Here is a 23,645-nt window from a genome sequence, read left to right as displayed (position 1 = left end):
AGATTCAAACGTGCTATACTCTTATACCATAGTAATTAGAAATAATTTGGCTAGACTAGGATAAAATCAAGCAACTGTTTGTCTAAAGAAACATTTCAGATTAGGAAAGCGATATGTATATGAGTAACTTCAAAACAATTTGCAAAAATACATTTCTCCAGAGTGACATAACAAGGGGAAAAAACTTTAATGTTTCAAAAAAAATGTCAGAATAAAAAAATAAATAGTGCTGCAATTATAATTAGAATGTCGAGAATGAAGGTGTAATTGCTCTTAAAACAAAATCTCAAAACTCAAAGCACAAGTGCTATGTACTGCTATACAGCAATATACTTTTCACTCTGTAATTCGTGTACTTCCCTGCCAGAGCAAGGAGAAAGGGGGCCAGCTAACATAATTCACATTACTCAGTCTGTAGGCAGTACAAAATAGCTGGCATATCTGAGAATGTGTAGTATGCCTGGCAGGTATTTACTTTACATCCATGCTAAAATAATATTTCAGCTGTGTTATTTTTGTTAACAAATTACAAACTCATCATAACCAAGACATCTGCAGGACTGTTCTACAGTCTGTTATTCATTTCTAGCAATATAAGACCTCATCGGAACTCATCGGAACTGGGGGAAAAACTGTAAATCTATTTTCTACCAGTTTGCATACTGTATATGCAAAGGACAGCTACAGTTTTAGAATAAACATAACCCCACTAATAGTAATGTAAGAGTCATTCCTAGAATGTTGACAGTCAAATGATTCTGCCATATGAGGTAGTTGGCGTAGGATTTGATAATTACAGGTTATATCATACACACCTGCCCAAAGCCAACTAGTATGAAACTGCTGAAAGGCATACAAGTGTTACCTCTAAATCTTCTTTATCCAAAGTTCCACTAAATAACACTGGTCGTATACTACAGATATTTCCAGGAAGTCTAATGATGGTTCTAAACATCGCACACACAAAAAATGCAAAGACCAGTCATATTCTTTTAAATTTAACTTTCTTCTATGTTCGATCTGGTTAGGCCATTGTCCTGCAGATGGCTTTTCAATATTTTGGGGCTGTCCTACTTACTGGCCTCAGTGTCCCACGATGAGTTGGACAGTTGGAAGGCTCGAGTCACGCAAGCAGTAAATAGATGCTGTGTGCATAGGGATAGTAGCATGACCAGTAGCTCAAAGAGCACCGAGCATGCCCCAACAATGATGAAAATGCAAGGCATGGCTCGTGATTGCGGCACAGCTATGACTGAGCAGTGCCCTCTGTTCCATAGGCTGCGTAATGATTACCTGAATGCTGTGACTCTACATATATCTACATTCTGGCAAGCTGTTCATATCCATGTCCATATCATCTATATTCCTTTATTTATATAGTACCACAAGTGATCCGTTACACCCAGTTAAAATGGAGAGTGGTCAACCACATTCTAATCAGCTCCTAATTGTCATTTTGCCAACACACCTGTGACATGGCAGTTAGGCTGATTGGCAGGTACATTATCACTCTCCAATGTATCTCTTTTCAAGCTGCAAGCTGGAAAGAAAGTTGTTGCTGTACAATTAGAACTTAAAGCAGCTGATCTTGTGATCACAGCCCTTCTGCTCCGAGCTCTGGTGACTTCCTCTATGTCACCACTGGGGTGGAGCTACAGAGGGCAGAGGAATTTGGATCGAGGCAGAATGGAAAACCACAGCAGAGAGTGACACCCCACACGTGCAGGATTTTAGATATGTGGGCAGAGTAATTAGGAAAAAAATAAAATAAAAAGAAGAGAGAAAAAACAAGATGGCAAGATTACCTGTGACAACTGCTAAACACTCAAAAACCAGGTGAGATTTTAAGTCCATGTCCAAATATAAAACTGGATTTGTTAAGAAGTAAAGAGGTGATCGGTAATGCAAAGCCTACACCAATCACCTCCTGACTGGGAGGCTGACAAACAGAAGCCAGCAAGACATCCCACATGTGGTTAAACAAAACACTGAGCTAAAAACGTGGCCTACAGGGATGTAGATAAATTTACAGAGGACTAAGAGCTCACATTTACAATAAGTGCAGCATTGTTGATAGAAAGAGAACAGAGTAGGGAAATATATATATATATATATATATATATATATCTAGAGAGAGGCAGAAAGAAGGCGCTTCATGGTGCAGTATTTTAGTAATGAAAATTTATTTTAAAACGAAAATCCAGGGTACAGTTTAACATGAACTCGTACCGTGTGTTAAAACACTGTGGACTGGGTACCACAAGGCATGGGTTTAAAACCAAAGGCAACACTGCTCACACTGTACCGGGACCTTGGTGTCACTCGAAACGCTGCAGAGCTGGCTTGCAGGGAAGCGTACGAAAGAAAGCCACGTCCAGGAAATCAGTGTCCAGAGTAGAAGGAGCGTCGTAGGCCACGCCCTGACGCGTTTCGTCACTGCGGACTTCGTCAGAGGGCGTGGCTACTACGTACGCTCGTACAGAATATAAAGGACTGTCCCCGTCAATCAAGGAGCAGGTAAGTATAGGGTAATTGGATACCGCTGGTGAGGAGGCGGCTAGAACACATCACGCGTCATCTCAGTGACGCGGACAGGGCGGGTAAATACACTGGATTGGCCGCCGCTAGTGAGGGGGCGAATAGGGATAACATGCGTCATCCAAGTGACGCTGACGGGGCGGGTAACTGTACGGTATTGGATCCCGTCAGTGAGGAGGCGGATACAAGTGTCCGGCATAATGCGAGTGACGCGGGCAGTACAGATAGGAATGCCGTACGTAACACTAGTGATTTTTAAGGGGCGGTTTTAAACAGGCATAAGCCAATAGATGCCTAGGACACATTAAGGGCATCATGCTGCGTAACCAATATGGTACATCTACTGCTTGAGAGCCCGGGCCACTATAAAGTGTAAGTTAACACTGGGACATATAAATGAATGAAAACAAATGATTACTTAGTAAAAGACAGCAGCTTAAGCCGCAAGAATTAAATGGAGTAGCAGCAAGACGGAGTACAACGCCTCAGCTCGCTGTCATGGATACATGTAAATAAAATTGGTCACAGGAGATATGGGCCAATAGGAGAAAAGGAGAAACAAAAGGGGGAGAGGGGATGCCACATGGTAAACAATCTCATTAAATGAGACGCCCCATACTATCAATGTATATTAGAAAAACAGGTATCTCGCATTAAATGCGAGCTATATGAGAACAGAGGGCAACAAAAAAGTGCCCGGGATGGGAATGATTATACACAATATATAATATGCCAGTATAAAATGTACCACTGGTACTGATACTATGTGCGAGCAGGATGCCTCTTGGAATAAGACATAATTAAAACATTACATTCACAGAATAAATTTCTAAACAGAAATACATTGATATATTTCATAACAACTAACTAGCACATACACATCTAACTAAAATCTCTCCAATGGATTAATCCATAAATCCGAGAGGTGGAATTATCGTTAGAAACAAATTATGAATTCATACATAAAGTACTTGACACAGTTTCATGAAGCAATCTAGTAGACCTTCAGTATTATATGATTATTGATCACGATTACTATAATATGTATTCATATAAAAAATGTATATATTCTTATAAAAAACAACGACCCAAAATCCAAGTAAGCTTAAAGCACTAGTAATGCAGAGCTAGTAATACAATCAAAATGATTCTAGAATACAGCACTCCTTATTATACATCAAGATAAATAAGAATATTAACAGCACCCTAGGTTTATTGGGGATACACTTAGTTTATGAACGGGGTTATCTCGTAACCTTCGTTCAATCCCCTGGGTACTAGTGTATCTAGTCTAAGTATCCATGTGGTCTCACGTTTGAGAAGAAATTTCTCATGATCACCACCTCTCTTGCTGTGTTGTACCAGCTCAATTCCTTTACAAGTCAAAGTTTTGGGGTCACAATTATGGACCTCCTTGAAATGTCGGGACACGCTATGATTGGTGACCCCGTGCTTGATGTTACGGAGGTGCTCCAGGATTCTAACCTTGAAGCACCGTTTGGTCTTACCGACATATTTCAAGCCGCACCCACATGTCAAAAGGTATACAACCGAAGTAGAATTACAATTGATGAAATTATTCACCTTAATATCGGTACCTTCTATTAGAGGACCTTTTTTCATAAAGGGGCAGACTTTACAATGATTGCAAGGGAAACTACCCTTAATACTTAGAAATGTTTCAGAGGGATGGTTGGTGCTTTCAAGTTGGCTTTTTGAGATAATAGTCTTAAGGGTCTTAGCCCGACGAAACACCATTTTTGGGACCTCAGGAATGTGACCAACCAAGACGGGGTCCAATTTAAGGACACCCCAATGCTTCTTAAAAATGTCCTTCAGTTCTTTTTCGTGCGAGTTATATTGGGTCACGAACATAATATCATTACCATCGATGGTATCTGGTAATGACACTTGCCTGGCAGTTTTTGGTTGGAAAAGTTTGTTTCTATCCAATGAGCGCGCTCTTTGGAGGGCTCCTTCGATTACACTATGTGGGTAACCTTTTTCATTGAACCTACTGACATAAACAGCGGCTTGTTCATCAAAGCGTGTCAGGCTCGAACAGTTCCTCCTTAGTCGCAAAAATTGCGAGTAAGGGATGTTGTTCTTCCAAGCTCCCAAATGGCAGCTTGAGTATTCGAGGTAGCTGTTCGCGTCCACACGCTTGAAGAATGTGGATGTTTGAATGGCTTTTTCAGTAGGAAAATCGGCCACATCGAGCACAATATCGAGAAACTCGATTCTTGTTCGATGAAACGATGATGTGAATCTTAAATTAAAGGTATTGATGTTGAGACACTCCACAAACCTATTGAAGGAGTCTTCATCACCCTCCCATATGATTATAATATCATCGATATATCTCTTAAGGAAGATGATGTTAGTACTCAGCTCATCTCTAATGGTGGTGGTTTCCCACTCAGCCATATACAAGTTGGCAAGGCTAGGGGCACAAATGGTACCCATAGCCGTGCCACACGTCTGCAAAAACCACTCCCCCAAAAATTCAAAATAATTGAACTGAAGGACAAATCTCAAACAATCACAGATAAAGGTCTGTCGATGTACAGAAATATCGGGGTCAAGGCATAAGCGGTTAGCCACTGCCTGAATACCCTTTTCATGTGGGATACTCGTATATAGAGCCTGTACATCGATGGTGGCCAGAGCAAAATTATCCCTCCACTCAATGTCTGCTAGCATTTCCAAAAGATGTGATGAGTCACGCACATATGTCTCAATCAAGGGTACATATTTTTTAATGTATGTATCAACATACTCAGATACACGCGAGGTCAGTGACCCCACCCCGGCGACAATAGGCCGACCCGGGGGGGGGCACCAACCCTTTGTGTATCTTAGGCAAATGGTAGAATGTCGCTAGGTTTGGCGTTTTGTTGTGCAAATATTTATATTCATTTAAACACAATAACTTATCAGTTAAACCTCTCTTGAGAATTACCTCAAGATGGACCAAATATTCACCAGTTGGATCACCTGCGAGTTTTACATAGGATTTTTCATCCAGCAATAGCTTATATGCTTCTGATACATATACATCTCTGTCAAGTACCACTACACCCCCACCTTTGTCCGCGCTCTTTATTACTATAGAACTGTCTGTTTGTAAACTTTTAATTGCCATATTTTCTTTAAGACTCACATTAGGTTTCTCCTGAATCTTAGTATTCAGTTTGGAAAGATCTTTTTTAACCAACTCGGCAAATAAATCAATATAAGGGCCACGAGACTCCAGAGGGTAATAGGTGGATTTAAGTTTAAGATTTGAATTGAGAGAATCTAAAGAGACATCTAAGGGGACCTCAGGACATGGTTTTTTCAGGAAATGGCGTTTGAGTGTCAGGCGTCTTGCAAACAGATTGAGATCAACCTGGACATCTACTTTGTTTACACTTTTAGTTGGTGCAAATGATAGGCCTCTTTGGAGAACCGACATCTCCGTATTACTTAACACCCGCTTAGAAAAATTGAAAACCCCTTTAAGATTATGTGGAGAATTACCAGCAACTATCTCTGTGACAGGGGCGGTGGAGCTATCGATTGTTGAACCAATCTCTGTTTTGGCTCCCTTCCTGGGATTTCCCTTTCCTCGGCTTCCCCGAGTCTTCTTTTTAACCTTAGGGGGGTGCGGTTCGGTGTCGACATACGCAGGTCGTCGTGTCGACCAGCGTCTAAAAAACGGCCATTATCATATTCAGGGCGGAGGACTTCAAATCTGTTATCATTAGGCCCTCTTTCCTGTGCATTCCGTGAAAACACAGGCTCATCCCAATAGTTTTGGGGATTTCTATTATTACGGTATTTATTATTATTACCACGAGACTTAAAAGGTACTTTCTGCCATCTCTCCTGGCGTCTATCTCTCGAGCCTGCCTGATATCTATCAGGGCGATTACCAGACCTATAGTTATCATGTGGGGGCATTCTATAGGACCCCCGTCTCTGTTGGGACCGTAGTCTGTTTGTTCGGGGTGGAATTTGGATATCAGGCACATTTAGATCAAATGCATCCCTACTTTTTGCCACTTGCCATGTTCTAACTCGATTGTTTTCATAATCACTTCGATCCCTTACAAATTTCTTCTGTTTAGTATCAATGATTTTTGACTCAATATTGGAAACCTTTTTATCTATTTCCTTTTTAGCTTCAGAAAGTACTTCTGTCGAATAAGCAGCCTCTAAGGTAGGTATTAAGGTAGCAATTTGTTGTTCAATATCAGCAAACAGTTTCTTTTTCTCACTAATCAACAGTCGCATCAGTGACATGGAGCACTCATCCAGAGTGTTATTCCAGTCCTTTATGAACTGTTCATTGTTAATATTAACGGTAGGATGTTTGACAAGCCTCAGACCCCTTGGGATCCGGCCACAAGTAACATAGCTGTCCAAGCTTTTAATATCCCACCAGGTTTTAGCCTCCCTGATCAGGAGGCGTTCCAAATCAAGGAGGCTACCACCAGTCTCACCAATTGCATGATTACCAGCAACACCAGGGTTTCTATCATCAAAAATTCTATTACATTCTAAGGATCGCTTAGCATTAAGTTCACTGCTCCTAAACATTGTGTATATAATTGTTTAGTACCAAATGATAGGAAAACAGAGTGACAATACAATCGGGCAGCAAGAAATATCAATTGGATTCAGCAGAGCAACACAGTATGTATAGAGTATTGACAAACTGCGCCCAAAAGTCAGTCAACTTTATACCAGTTGGAAAGTCCACTGTTTGTAACAAGCAGGGAGTATGGCACCAAAGTTCCAATCAAACTTGCAGCAGCTTCTTTCTCAATATGGAAATCCCTGGAACCCACAGGGCAAAAGATCTAGAGAGAGGCAGAAAGAAGGCGCTTCATGGTGCAGTATTTTAGTAATGAAAATTTATTTTAAAACGAAAATCCAGGGTACAGTTTAACATGAACTCGTACCGTGTGTTAAAACACTGTGGACTGGGTACCACAAGGCATGGGTTTAAAACCAAAGGCAACACTGCTCACACTGTACCGGGACCTTGGTGTCACTCGAAACGCTGCAGAGCTGGCTTGCAGGGAAGCGTACGAAAGAAAGCCACGTCCAGGAAATCAGTGTCCAGAGTAGAAGGAGCGTCGTAGGCCACGCCCTGACGCGTTTCGTCACTGCGGACTTCGTCAGAGGGCGTGGCTACTACGTACGCTCGTACAGAATATAAAGGACTGTCCCCGTCAATCAAGGAGCAGGTAAGTATAGGGTAATTGGATACCGCTGGTGAGGAGGCGGCTAGAACACATCACGCGTCATCTCAGTGACGCGGACAGGGCGGGTAAATACACTGGATTGGCCGCCGCTAGTGAGGGGGCGAATAGGGATAACATGCGTCATCCAAGTGACGCTGACGGGGCGGGTAACTGTACGGTATTGGATCCCGTCAGTGAGGAGGCGGATACAAGTGTCCGGCATAATGCGAGTGACGCGGGCAGTACAGATAGGAATGCCGTACGTAACACTAGTGATTTTTAAGGGGCGGTTTTAAACAGGCATAAGCCAATAGATGCCTAGGACACATTAAGGGCATCATGCTGCGTAACCAATATGGTACATCTACTGCTTGAGAGCCCGGGCCACTATAAAGTGTAAGTTAACACTGGGACATATAAATGAATGAAAACAAATGATTACTTAGTAAAAGACAGCAGCTTAAGCCGCAAGAATTAAATGGAGTAGCAGCAAGACGGAGTACAACGCCTCAGCTCGCTGTCATGGATACATGTAAATAAAATTGGTCACAGGAGATATGGGCCAATAGGAGAAAAGGAGAAACAAAAGGGGGAGAGGGGATGCCACATGGTAAACAATCTCATTAAATGAGACGCCCCATACTATCAATGTATATTAGAAAAACAGGTATCTCGCATTAAATGCGAGCTATATGAGAACAGAGGGCAACAAAAAAGTGCCCGGGATGGGAATGATTATACACAATATATAATATGCCAGTATAAAATGTACCACTGGTACTGATACTATGTGCGAGCAGGATGCCTCTTGGAATAAGACATAATTAAAACATTACATTCACAGAATAAATTTCTAAACAGAAATACATTGATATATTTCATAACAACTAACTAGCACATACACATCTAACTAAAATCTCTCCAATGGATTAATCCATAAATCCGAGAGGTGGAATTATCGTTAGAAACAAATTATGAATTCATACATAAAGTACTTGACACAGTTTCATGAAGCAATCTAGTAGACCTTCAGTATTATATGATTATTGATCACGATTACTATAATATGTATTCATATAAAAAATGTATATATTCTTATAAAAAACAACGACCCAAAATCCAAGTAAGCTTAAAGCACTAGTAATGCAGAGCTAGTAATACAATCAAAATGATTCTAGAATACAGCACTCCTTATTATACATCAAGATAAATAAGAATATTAACAGCACCCTAGGTTTATTGGGGATACACTTAGTTTATGAACGGGGTTATCTCGTAACCTTCGTTCAATCCCCTGGGTACTAGTGTATCTAGTCTAAGTATCCATGTGGTCTCACGTTTGAGAAGAAATTTCTCATGATCACCACCTCTCTTGCTGTGTTGTACCAGCTCAATTCCTTTACAAGTCAAAGTTTTGGGGTCACAATTATGGACCTCCTTGAAATGTCGGGACACGCTATGATTGGTGACCCCGTGCTTGATGTTACGGAGGTGCTCCAGGATTCTAACCTTGAAGCACCGTTTGGTCTTACCGACATATTTCAAGCCGCACCCACATGTCAAAAGGTATACAACCGAAGTAGAATTACAATTGATGAAATTATTCACCTTAATATCGGTACCTTCTATTAGAGGACCTTTTTTCATAAAGGGGCAGACTTTACAATGATTGCAAGGGAAACTACCCTTAATACTTAGAAATGTTTCAGAGGGATGGTTGGTGCTTTCAAGTTGGCTTTTTGAGATAATAGTCTTAAGGGTCTTAGCCCGACGAAACACCATTTTTGGGACCTCAGGAATGTGACCAACCAAGACGGGGTCCAATTTAAGGACACCCCAATGCTTCTTAAAAATGTCCTTCAGTTCTTTTTCGTGCGAGTTATATTGGGTCACGAACATAATATCATTACCATCGATGGTATCTGGTAATGACACTTGCCTGGCAGTTTTTGGTTGGAAAAGTTTGTTTCTATCCAATGAGCGCGCTCTTTGGAGGGCTCCTTCGATTACACTATGTGGGTAACCTTTTTCATTGAACCTACTGACATAAACAGCGGCTTGTTCATCAAAGCGTGTCAGGCTCGAACAGTTCCTCCTTAGTCGCAAAAATTGCGAGTAAGGGATGTTGTTCTTCCAAGCTCCCAAATGGCAGCTTGAGTATTCGAGGTAGCTGTTCGCGTCCACACGCTTGAAGAATGTGGATGTTTGAATGGCTTTTTCAGTAGGAAAATCGGCCACATCGAGCACAATATCGAGAAACTCGATTCTTGTTCGATGAAACGATGATGTGAATCTTAAATTAAAGGTATTGATGTTGAGACACTCCACAAACCTATTGAAGGAGTCTTCATCACCCTCCCATATGATTATAATATCATCGATATATCTCTTAAGGAAGATGATGTTAGTACTCAGCTCATCTCTAATGGTGGTGGTTTCCCACTCAGCCATATACAAGTTGGCAAGGCTAGGGGCACAAATGGTACCCATAGCCGTGCCACACGTCTGCAAAAACCACTCCCCCAAAAATTCAAAATAATTGAACTGAAGGACAAATCTCAAACAATCACAGATAAAGGTCTGTCGATGTACAGAAATATCGGGGTCAAGGCATAAGCGGTTAGCCACTGCCTGAATACCCTTTTCATGTGGGATACTCGTATATAGAGCCTGTACATCGATGGTGGCCAGAGCAAAATTATCCCTCCACTCAATGTCTGCTAGCATTTCCAAAAGATGTGATGAGTCACGCACATATGTCTCAATCAAGGGTACATATTTTTTAATGTATGTATCAACATACTCAGATACACGCGAGGTCAGTGACCCCACCCCGGCGACAATAGGCCGACCCGGGGGGGGCACCAACCCTTTGTGTATCTTAGGCAAATGGTAGAATGTCGCTAGGTTTGGCATTTTGTTGTGCAAATATTTATATTCATTTAAACACAATAACTTATCAGTTAAACCTCTCTTGAGAATTACCTCAAGATGGACCAAATATTCACCAGTTGGATCACCTGCGAGTTTTACATAGGATTTTTCATCCAGCAATAGCTTATATGCTTCTGATACATATACATCTCTGTCAAGTACCACTACACCCCCACCTTTGTCCGCGCTGGGGGTGTAGTGGTACTTGACAGAGATGTATATGTATCAGAAGCATATAAGCTATTGCTGGATGAAAAATCCTATGTAAAACTCGCAGGTGATCCAACTGGTGAATATTTGGTCCATCTTGAGGTAATTCTCAAGAGAGGTTTAACTGATAAGTTATTGTGTTTAAATGAATATAAATATTTGCACAACAAAACGCCAAACCTAGCGACATTCTACCATTTGCCTAAGATACACAAAGGGTTGGTGCCCCCCCCGGGTCGGCCTATTGTCGCCGGGGTGGGGTCACTGACCTCGCGTGTATCTGAGTATGTTGATACATACATTAAAAAATATGTACCCTTGATTGAGACATATGTGCGTGACTCATCACATCTTTTGGAAATGCTAGCAGACATTGAGTGGAGGGATAATTTTGCTCTGGCCACCATCGATGTACAGGCTCTATATACGAGTATCCCACATGAAAAGGGTATTCAGGCAGTGGCTAACCGCTTATGCCTTGACCCCGATATTTCTGTACATCGACAGACCTTTATCTGTGATTGTTTGAGATTTGTCCTTCAGTTCAATTATTTTGAATTTTTGGGGGAGTGGTTTTTGCAGACGTGTGGCACGGCTATGGGTACCATTTGTGCCCCTAGCCTTGCCAACTTGTATATGGCTGAGTGGGAAACCACCACCATTAGAGATGAGCTGAGTACTAACATCATCTTCCTTAAGAGATATATCGATGATATTATAATCATATGGGAGGGTGATGAAGACTCCTTCAATAGGTTTGTGGAGTGTCTCAACATCAATACCTTTATTTTAAGATTCACATCATCGTTTCATCGAACAAGAATCGAGTTTCTCGATATTGTGCTCGATGTGGCCGATTTTCCTACTGAAAAAGCCATTCAAACATCCACATTCTTCAAGCGTGTGGACGCGAACAGCTACCTCGAATACTCAAGCTGCCATTTGGGAGCTTGGAAGAACAACATCCCTTACTCGCAATTTTTGCGACTAAGGAGGAACTGTTCGAGCCTGACACGCTTTGATGAACAAGCCGCTGTTTATGTCAGTAGGTTCAATGAAAAAGGTTACCCACATAGTGTAATCGAAGGAGCCCTCCAAAGAGCGCGCTCATTGGATAGAAACAAACTTTTCCAACCAAAAACTGCCAGGCAAGTGTCATTACCAGATACCATCGATGGTAATGATATTATGTTCGTGACCCAATATAACTCGCACGAAAAAGAACTGAAGGACATTTTTAAGAAGCATTGGGGTGTCCTTAAATTGGACCCCGTCTTGGTTGGTCACATTCCTGAGGTCCCAAAAATGGTGTTTCGTCGGGCTAAGACCCTTAAGACTATTATCTCAAAAAGCCAACTTGAAAGCACCAACCATCCCTCTGAAACATTTCTAAGTATTAAGGGTAGTTTCCCTTGCAATCATTGTAAAGTCTGCCCCTTTATGAAAAAAGGTCCTCTAATAGAAGGTACCGATATTAAGGTGAATAATTTCATCAATTGTAATTCTACTTCGGTTGTATACCTTTTGACATGTGGGTGCGGCTTGAAATATGTCGGTAAGACCAAACGGTGCTTCAAGGTTAGAATCCTGGAGCACCTCCGTAACATCAAGCACGGGGTCACCAATCATAGCGTGTCCCGACATTTCAAGGAGGTCCATAATTGTGACCCCAAAACTTTGACTTGTAAAGGAATTGAGCTGGTACAACACAGCAAGAGAGGTGGTGATCATGAGAAATTTCTTCTCAAACGTGAGACCACATGGATACTTAGACTAGATACACTAGTACCCAGGGGATTGAACGAAGGTTACGAGATAACCCCGTTCATAAACTAAGTGTAACCCCAATAAACCTAGGGTGCTGTTAATATTCTTATTTATCTTGATGTATAATAAGGAGTGCTGTATTCTAGAATCATTTTGATTGTATTACTAGCTCTGCATTACTAGTGCTTTAAGCTTACTTGGATTTTGGGTCGTTGTTTTTTATAAGAATATATACATTTTTTATATGAATACATATTATAGTAATCGTGATCAATAATCATATAATACTGAAGGTCTACTAGATTGCTTCATGAAACTGTGTCAAGTACTTTATGTATGAATTCATAATTTGTTTCTAACGATAATTCCACCTCTCGGATTTATGGATTAATCCATTGGAGAGATTTTAGTTAGATGTGTATGTGCTAGTTAGTTGTTATGAAATATATCAATGTATTTCTGTTTAGAAATTTATTCTGTGAATGTAATGTTTTAATTATGTCTTATTCCAAGAGGCATCCTGCTCGCACATAGTATCAGTACCAGTGGTACATTTTATACTGGCATATTATATATTGTGTATAATCATTCCCATCCCGGGCACTTTTTTGTTGCCCTCTGTTCTCATATAGCTCGCATTTAATGCGAGATACCTGTTTTTCTAATATACATTGATAGTATGGGGCGTCTCATTTAATGAGATTGTTTACCATGTGGCATCCCCTCTCCCCCTTTTGTTTCTCCTTTTCTCCTATTGGCCCATATCTCCTGTGACCAATTTTATTTACATGTATCCATGACAGCGAGCTGAGGCGTTGTACTCCGTCTTGCTGCTACTCCATTTAATTCTTGCGGCTTAAGCTGCTGTCTTTTACTAAGTAATCATTTGTTTTCATTCATTTATATGTCCCAGTGTTAACTTACACTTTATAGTGGCCCGGGCTCTCAAGCAGTAGATGTACCATATTGGTTACGCAGCATGATGCCCTTAATGTGTCCTAGGCATCTATTGGCTTATGCCTGTTTAAAACCGCCCCTTAAAAATCACTAGTGTTACGTACGGCATTCCTATCTGTACTGCCCGCGTCACTCGCATTATGCCGGACACTTGTATCCGCCTCCTCACTGACGGGATCCAATACCGTACAGTTACCCGCCCCGTCAGCGTCACTTGGATGACGCATGTTATCCCTATTCGCCCCCTCACTAGCGGCGGCCAATCCAGTGTATTTACCCGCCCTGTCCGCGTCACTGAGATGACGCGTGATGTGTTCTAGCCGCCTCCTCACCAGCGGTATCCAATTACCCTATACTTACCTGCTCCTTGATTGACGGGGACAGTCCTTTATATTCTGTACGAGCGTACGTAGTAGCCACGCCCTCTGACGAAGTCCGCAGTGACGAAACGCGTCAGGGCGTGGCCTACGACGCTCCTTCTACTCTGGACACTGATTTCCTGGACGTGGCTTTCTTTCGTACGCTTCCCTGCAAGCCAGCTCTGCAGCGTTTCGAGTGACACCAAGGTCCCGGTACAGTGTGAGCAGTGTTGCCTTTGGTTTTAAACCCATGCCTTGTGGTACCCAGTCCACAGTGTTTTAACACACGGTACGAGTTCATGTTAAACTGTACCCTGGATTTTCGTTTTAAAATAAATTTTCATTACTAAAATACTGCACCATGAAGCGCCTTCTTTCTGCCTCTCTCTAGATCTTTTGCCCTGTGGGTTCCAGGGATTTCCATATTGAGAAAGAAGCTGCTGCAAGTTTGATTGGAACTTTGGTGCCATACTCCCTGCTTGTTACAAACAGTGGACTTTCCAACTGGTATAAAGTTGACTGACTTTTGGGCGCAGTTTGTCAATACTCTATACATACATATATATATATATATATATATATATATATATATATATATATATATATATATATATATATATATATATATATATATATATATATATATATATATATATATATATATATATATTACATACTTACCCTAAAAAGGAAGCATCAATATAAAACCATAAAATCAAATGTGGTGATGGTCCACCATGCATGGCCTGTATGGAATTGTGAACTTGGATTGCAGCCGCATTCTTCCCCAAGAAAGATTCTGCTCATATTAAATTGACATTGTTGGCAAATGCCAACTGCGGAGAGGTTTTTAGATTTGTCTACCAGGGCTTAAAGTGGTCATGCAGAGGTGGGGGAACTCAATTCTGTATGCCACCTAGTTAACCCCCCTCCCCTACCCCCATTAGGTAGAGGCAGGGCCAGTGGTAGGGTTTTTGGCATCCCCTTGCAAAGTAGAATGTTTTTCTGTGAGAATTACTGTTTAGGGCTAATGTGGAGGTTAAAATGTTCCCCCTCACCGTTAGAGGTGGTGGAACTCCGTTCCACCCCATTCCCCCTCACTTTAACCCCTGCTGTCTACCATGAATGTCATGACACATGGATATTATCAGTACACTACTATATTAGCTAGTTTCTTGATCAAGCATAAACATAAATGACTTAAGTCTAGGGTAGGCCATTAATATGTTCTAGAGTTCCAATTTGTTGCAGACTCTCTCAGGCCTCATTGAGGAATGTTTTATTGAATTGATCGGTATAGTTGAAACACTGATTCACCTTTTCCTCTGAAGAAACCCCAAGGTACTCCAAACACAACAATACAAGATGGTTGGCACCACAGCCTCTTACAAGCTCCCTAGGGAGATCCCTGGAAAACTGTGTATGTCTTATGTATACCATGCCTTTTTTGCTTTCAACATAATAATGTCAGCAAGTCTCCATGTTATGTCATCCCCCCCCCCTTTTGATCCTCTCCTTCCAACCCCTATTCTAGCTATGCTCCGTGTACCACAACTTTGAAAATAAAAACATCTGGTTCTCCCCCATCGGTTGCAAAAGTATTCAACATCGGCCTTGAACCATTGATGTTTGAATTATTGATGGTGGATCCCTAGTGTTGTGTGCACTGGTGACCACTCTAAGGCACCTGAATGAATACTATGCCACTCGATGGTACCGAACATTACTGCTATGTTGTTCCATCATTTTGACAGGCTGGTAACAAGTCAGATGTATTTGTAGATCACGTCACATGATTTGTATATTACTCAGCACTCCTCGGATTCTCAGCTTTGAATATGATTAACCGTTCTTCCGCTACCGATGACGTCATTGAGTATATAACCAGCAAATCACCTCTTAAAACCTCAATATATAATAACAATCACCTTCAAATTTCTGTACATAACACAAATGTGCTCCAACACTCAGTAAGTCCTAATTACCATTTTCCATAATAAAAACAGGATTAATTATGTAAAGTGAAAATACATAGCTTTAATATGAATCTTACCTGTGGTGTGTCCCAAGTTTTCATTTGTATGTTGAGTGAGGTCAATTGTTCTGTCTATTTGAAACATTTTTAAATCTTCTTCATCTAAGGCAATATCTCCCCAAAAGACAACTAAAAGGAAAAAAAGAAGAACATCAATAGCCATCTCTTTTTCCCACGTTAATAAAAAGAATAGCTAGCACTAGCAGTCACATGAGAGGCAACATTCCAATACATTACAGAGGCCACCAACTATATTATTTCAGACTGATTCACCATACACTGCCATATTCTTGCTGTATGTATAGTATATCCATTTGGAAATATGTGACAGACATTCTCTGCATTCTTAGACAATGTTCACATGGGTGAAAAAATATTCACATCTTTTTAAAAACAGGCATGTAAAAATGGGCATGTTCTTTATTTTGGGTAGAGATCGTCATAGATTATGAGAATACAAGTATTAGGAGACAAACCCACACAACAAGAAATATCCAATATACTGTGTATTCAGGTGAGAGTGCATTTTGTACTGTAGTCAAATTTCCAAATTGTATCTTTGTCATTTGGTATTCAGTATTTCCAGACCTACCCCAGTCACACAGCAGACGGAAAGCACACTAGTCACCTCACATCTATTTACAGACTATTCATTTAGGCATGCACCTTATTCAGAGGTAAAGAAACAAAAACAAAATGCATTTTTGCTACATATTCAGAGCAGATATTATTTACGTTTGCAACTGCATCCTCCCTTTCATGTACCTAGGAGAGATGGTATAAGAATATGAGATGTACCATTACTGATGATAGATAGATAGATAGATAGATAGATAGATAGATAGATAATTTTATATATATATATATATATATATATATATATATATATATATAAAATTATTTTTTTATAAAGCATTTGTGCTTTGGAAGCTACAGTACATTGCATTGTATTTTGACTTTAAACAAATATTTGTACTGATAGAAGGGGTCTATATTTTTAGAGAATTCTCAAGCAAAATACATTTTGTTAGATATTGTGTTAAGTTATTGTTTTTCCCCAACTGTCAGCAGTGTTTTTTTTTTTCACTCTCAATGCAGTGGGAGGCCAATCCCAGTATTTGGGTTTGGAAAATGCTCAATCCCAAGATAACCAGAATGGACCTATAGACCAGTGGTTCCCAACCCTGGTCCTCAAGTACCCCCCAACAGTGCACGTTTTGCAGGTCTCCACACAGAATCACAGGTGACATAATTAGCTCCACCTATGGATCTTTTAAAATGTGCCTGAATAATCTGTGCACCTGCTGGATGACCTGGAAAATATGCACTGTTGGGGGTACTTGAGGACCAGAGTTGGGAACCACTGCTATAGACTCCACATCACGCTGCTGTGCAGGGGGGTGGACAGCTTTAAAGCTACACCGGGTGACCACTAAAATCATGCTGCACAGCCACACAACCTTATTTCTGGGCAGCATCTAAGCAGAGCACTGCTGGTGCTCATCTTGCCTAGCATAAATCAGTCAACTGCACATGTGCAAATTAATCCAGAATTCCCAGAATTGGAAGCTCCAAACCTGGGATTGAAATCCAGCAATTTGAGCCTAAATCCTGGGATCCCGCCAATCCTGAGATTGGCCTTTCTACGTTTATGTATGCACATAAATAACTGCGCTGGATCAATCATTTTTCACCACTACCGAGTAACAGTAATAGTGGCAGTGCTAGGGATTGTCGGGAAAGATACATTCCAGAGCAGCTGTCCCAGCAACAGAACAATAACGAATTTATCTAGTAGAACATGATGCCACAAACTGGTTGGTCAGATACTGATAATCCAAGTGAACAGATTGAGCAGTCAGTACTATGTGGAGTGATGAGACATGCTGTAAGTCGGTACAATAAAGTGTTGCTCTTCTGACTACATGAAGATAACAGTTGAGAGATACTGTACCAAGGACAGCTCTTCCGGGTGTGCCTACAAATAACAGACATGCATTAAACAATGAAACTAAGGGGCTAATTCAGACCTGATCCCTGGCGTTGGGCTGCAAATATTTGGAGCCCAGCAACCGGGTAGCCACCCGATGCCCAAGTGAAATCTCCCCCCTGTGCATGGCTACGGATGCGATCGAAGCCATACAGAGAGGTGGAAATTCATTTGGAATCACCGACCATCTAATTAATTTCCCCACCAACCCCATCTCCATGTGTAAGTAAAATCTTACTCATCGCTGTGATGGCTGCTGGGAGATCAGGGCAGCTGATTACATCAGCATCCCACCCTCCCAACGTCCAGGAGGGGGCACTCCCAGAAAACACAGAAGTGCCACCCACAAACAGCTGGTGGGTGTCAAATTCAATCACCCAGCATACGGCCTGCGATCACAGGCTGTCGCTGACTGTGATCGCACAAAGAGCTTGCGCATGAGCACTGACGACCGAATCAGTCTGAATCGGCCCATAAACATATTAATATATCTAACAAATGTATAACACAACAGTTTATTCAGCTTTAAGATCTCATTTTGCCCCTAGGTGTATGAATGAATTTAAGCTACTTTATATTTGCAGGCCACCAAGTAGAGGTTCTACAATGTAGACTAAACCGTGAGCTCACTTTATTTATCCATGGCACAGAATATTCAATGTTTGTTTTCAGGTTACTAAAACTAGTATCTTTACACATACTATTGCATGGTCTATAAAAATGCTTATACTCTTAATTAAATTAAAATCATTGAGGAAAACACATCCTTAGGGGGAACAAAAAACAACAACATAATTAATACTTGTCAAAACCACTTGTGCTGATTCTTGTTTTGGGAGTTCCCATGGCTGCGTACTCCATCATGCGTTTACTGGGAGGTAATAAATGCACTCTGCATTTCCAGAGTACAATCGATCCTTAAGTCTTGCTACAACACCGTTAAATTAAAACTGCTGCAATGATTTATCACGCAATAGCCTTCAGAATGCTCACCAAAAGTCAATCAATAGTTCTGTCAATAAAAAGATTCTTTAAAAAGCTATCAGCTGCATTTTTGCATTGTAATCAGTCTTGTAATTATTGGTTTATAAAACTTCTTGGTAAGTATCCACCTGCTAAGCAACACCTACAATCAATGGCATCTGAGTTTGTGTTTATCGTGATGTGCTCAAACTTAAAATATTTAAAGCATCTGTGTGCTGGCCAGATATCTTGTCATACTTCGTAAGCAGCACGATAGCGCAGAGCAAAGTGGTTTAGTACTTAAATTGCCAATTTATTGCTATTCCTCTCCCACAGATACTTTTCTTAACAGATTGTAAAATAGTTCAAACTGTCAATTGTTTTTGTGATGCCTATTGCAAAGCATGTATAAGGGGCAGCAGGAAACGGATAGAACAGGACTACTGTTATGGTCAGTTACACGTGTGCAATGTATACGTATGCACACATTACATTATAAGTTTATATAGATCACACACAATACACAAACAATATGAAGTACAAGTAACATAGGGTACACACCAGAACAATTTGACCTCAATTCCCCCAATTTCAATCCAATTCTGACCGATTGTAGGTAGATCTGAATCCGATCCGATGCGCTGGTCGTTTGGTAATTTTACAGATCCTACCTGCTGCAGGTAGGATCTGTAAAAGATCCCTTCAACTGGGTCCAGATCGGATGCAGATCGTAAGCAGATGTGCTCCAACAGTTTGTGCAACCATAGCATGATCTGCTCACGGTTTGCTAATGATCAGGATCAAGGTGCGTACACACCTATGGATTTATCTGTCCAATCTGGTGCGAACAAAAAAACCTGGAAATGTATGGGAGCAAAGGACAATCAAAAATGTACTCCCAAACACTGAAAAACAGACTCCGATCACTCAGACAAATTGTTTAAATCAACCTGATATAATAAATTTATCCAAGCATGTTTTTTTTTTCTGTTTTCCTGTATTTAGGAACAAATTTTTGATTGTCATTTCTCCCTTATATTTCCAGGTTTTTGTTCCCACCAGATAGATCTGACAAATAAATCTGCAGGTGTGTACCAAGCATCATTCTGATGTGTACCTAGCATAAGAAAAAGACACAATTTTGATCATAATGTCATGTGTCTTTATAATAAGACCTCCCAGACGAGATGTTGAACCTGTAATTACACAAACTAAAGGCCCATACACACTGGGCTATTTTAAACTGAAAGCAGCTCACTTTAACCGTTGAGTTACTTTGAGGTCAAAAGCCGCCCAGTTTATATGGCCAGACGATAGGCTCTGATGCGTGCTCCCACATCATCACTGGCCGCCACCGCTCATCTACTGGTATCACTAACAGATGAGCGGCGGAGTGACTGGCTTTCCATAGCGTCAGTATGCACTGAGCGATTTTCAGCATCATCCCTGGGCATACACTCTGGACAAAATGTATGCACCTTAACACTGACTTGTACAAATTCAGATTAAGGGCTCTTGTTTTCTAATTACTGTACTTATTGTATATATGAATTTTGTTTCCATCTTTAAAGATCAGTCATTTTACAGTTGTTACATTTTACAGATATTCTGTTCTTGATCACAGTCTAATGTGGCCTGATATTGTTCAATCTTGCTCAGGCCAAGTAATTTGTACCTTGCGCATCGGGCCTTCTTCTGGAGGTAGGACCTGCTGCCTGTCTGACCTCTGACTGGTCCCCCCTCCCGGCGGCAGGAAGCGAGTCGCATGCGATACATCGCATGTAACAGTTCCACATGTGATATATCGCATGTGATCCTGCTGCCTAGGAAGGTCCTGGGCAGCTCAAGGGAGTCGAAGGGCCTATACACTACTGTGATACATCACAGTAGTGTATGGGCACCTTTAGCAGTAGTTCTTCTACACATTGTGCAAAATGAACTACCAATATGCTCAATTTTGATTAGAAAGCCAAAATAATAATAATAATCTCTTTTGAAAACCAGATGAATGGGAAAATAAATTCTTCCCAAAACTGGGTGAATATTTGCAGCAATATACAAGCACTTGAAATTGCTTCAGGTCTGTAGGATTAGCCAATGTTATGTTATTTGTTTGCTAGCTACATAAAGTTCTTGATTTGGTTTGGAACTGGACCTAATACAAGTTCTGGACAGAGAAAATTCTTTGAAATTAGCAGACAAACTCGGGCATGTAAGGAGGTTAGTACAGTAATAAAGCTAGAACAGTATATGGTCGGGTATCCCTTCCGGCCACCCGGAAAGGTGGACAACTGGAGGCCAATCATCCCCCCTCATCTCCCCCGCAACAGAGTTACTTTCCCACGATTCGCGGCTTTTATGGGCAGGGCTAATAAAGGGATTTTTGGAATCCCTTTCTCTGATCTCATCCCGGTGACACAGTACCACAGAAGTGGTTAAAAACTGCCATGTGAAGAAACTGCCTTAAAGTAGACTTTTAGAATATTTGTGATGATTTATCAGCAATGCTTTTAAATGCCAAATTGACTGAGCCATAGCAACCACGAACTTGCCGACGTCACCTACCTTGGACTACACAGATAAACAGTCACTATGGGTACAGTATATAGAAATACTGCAACTACAAAAGGTTTATAAAGAAGCCTTTGGGGTAGAATTACTATGCCACTCGGATTAAGCATTACCATTGCAGCTTACAAAACGGACTTGTGTATGTGCACATATGTGCAGAATATGCTGCAACAGGGAAGGGATAGATAAAATTCTCATTGCATACTGGTCATATGTAAATAATGGTAAAAGAAGACCATTTCAAAACAAGAAAACGTAAAAGGGAGGGTTATAAAAATCATTTTACAAATAAAATACAAAATTAATGTTCTGTTCAAGATAGCGAACAGATTAGTTCAAGTACACAGTCACACAGCAATATATGCTAAGAAGCATTGTTAGAATTTATAACATTTGACAGAAGCAATTTGTCAAAAAAAAAAAAAAAAAAGATGTACGTGGGCTACTAAAGCTGTCAGCAGTTTGAGTATCTTCAGAAGTCAGTTTATTTTTAAGATTAAGAATAATTTACACTAGAAACAGCACACTAGAAAGAAATGTGAACCCACAAGTTGCTCTGTACTCCCGCAGTGCACTTATCTCTGACCCAATGTATCAACGCTGTATATGTTCCAAGAAGTAAGGCGCCCACTAAATCATTTGTATAAATCTGAACAGGCTTTCATTAGATACATCATTTTACAGTTCCTGCGAAATTATGAAGCTGGTGAGAAGAAGTGGGGAACAGTTGAAGTCGGGATCTGGATAGCTGTGAGGAAATATTTTCATATAGAAAATGGCTGTTAACTGCAGTGGTTTATTTTAAGTACCTGCTGCAAGACACCGCCAAAAAAAGGTAAAATCTGCCACCCTTCTCAGTGTTGGAAGTCCAATCTGCCAGTCACAGACACACAACCAGTCCCACTGGAAGGTGCTCCCTCCAAGACTGGCAGTCTGTGTTGCAGTAAGTAGAGAGCTGGCTTCCTGCCTTCTCAAACCGGCTTTTATGGGCTACAGTCGGTACGATCTATAGATGCCAGGAGTTTGTGCAGTCGCACCACGGTGACTGCGCCTGACCCAGGCCCAACACCTGCTGTGCTGGTGCCAGGAACCAGGACAATTAACAGTCTCATCTTCTGGCAGAGGGTAGCAGCAGTCCCCTTCCAAAAAGTAAGTAGGAGCTGCAAGGAAATGTATTGATCTATGGGTTGATTATAGCATGTTGTTGTTTAAACCTAGGATTATTTATTTATTAGCAGTTTCTTATATAGCGTACACATATTCCGCAGCAATTTACAGAGAATATTTGAACATTCAAATCAGTCCCTGCTCCAGTGGAGTTTACAATCTATATTCCCTACCACATGTACACGAACACATAGAAATGCTAGGGTTAATTTTGTTGGGAGCCAATTAGCCTATCAGGTAGAGCCATGGTGGGAATTGATCCCATGACCTCAGGATGCAATTATAATCCCGGCGGTCAGGATCCTGACTGCCATCAGAACTATAACTTTAACATGGGTGAGGATGCAGATACCGGAATCCTGACAGCCGGCTTCCCGAACTCAAGTATGCTGAGGCGGGTTTGAATCAGGCCAGGGGTTAGGTTTAGGCACTAGTGGGGGGGGGAGGGGTATTTATGGTTACACTGCACAGTCAAAGGGTTAGGTTTAGGCACTTAGAAGGGGAGGTAAGGCTGCAGGCGAGGGTGGGGTTAGGTTTAGGTGATGGGGCGTGAGGGTTGCTAGGCATAAGAAGGGAGGGTTAGTGTCAGGCTGCAAGCAGGGATGGTTATGGTTAGGTGGTAGGGGGATAGGTTGAGCCCGTGTCGAAATTGTGTATCGTATACAATGGTCATACTTACCAGAGCTTGCTACATTATGTATCTTAGTAGCCCTATATAAAAATTGATAGGGGTTGTTCAATAAACAAACAAAAAAACAGAGGCACTGCAGCAGATACCTCCTACGGGGGTGTGGTACAGGGGTCCGACAGTCGGGATCCCGAAAGTCATTAGCCTGACGTCGGGATCCCGACTGGCTGAACCCAGACAGCATGGTGAGCGCAACTAAGCCCCTTGCGGGCTTCGCTGTGCTTGCCACACA

The 23,645-nt window shown here is 41.2% G+C and overlaps 1 protein-coding gene across 1 annotated transcript in view; it reads right to left on the bottom strand.

Moving 5' to 3' along the window:
• Positions 1–23,645, bottom strand: part of TLL1 (tolloid like 1) — a 166,185-nt gene that overhangs the window by 71,875 nt on the left and 70,665 nt on the right. Inside the window, exon 3 of the mRNA XM_083172956.1 lies at positions 16,053–16,163. Coding sequence (XP_083029082.1) covers positions 16,053–16,163 — 111 coding nt within the window. The remainder of the gene's footprint in view (positions 1–16,052; positions 16,164–23,645) is intronic.

Source organism: Crinia signifera, chromosome 1 (genome assembly GCF_055691185.1).
Source record: "Crinia signifera chromosome 1, ASM5569118v1, whole genome shotgun sequence".
Classification (NCBI taxonomy): domain Eukaryota; kingdom Metazoa; phylum Chordata; class Amphibia; order Anura; family Myobatrachidae; genus Crinia; species Crinia signifera.
Note: the sequence above shows the minus strand (reverse complement) of the source record. Positions and strands in the feature narration are given on the sequence as shown.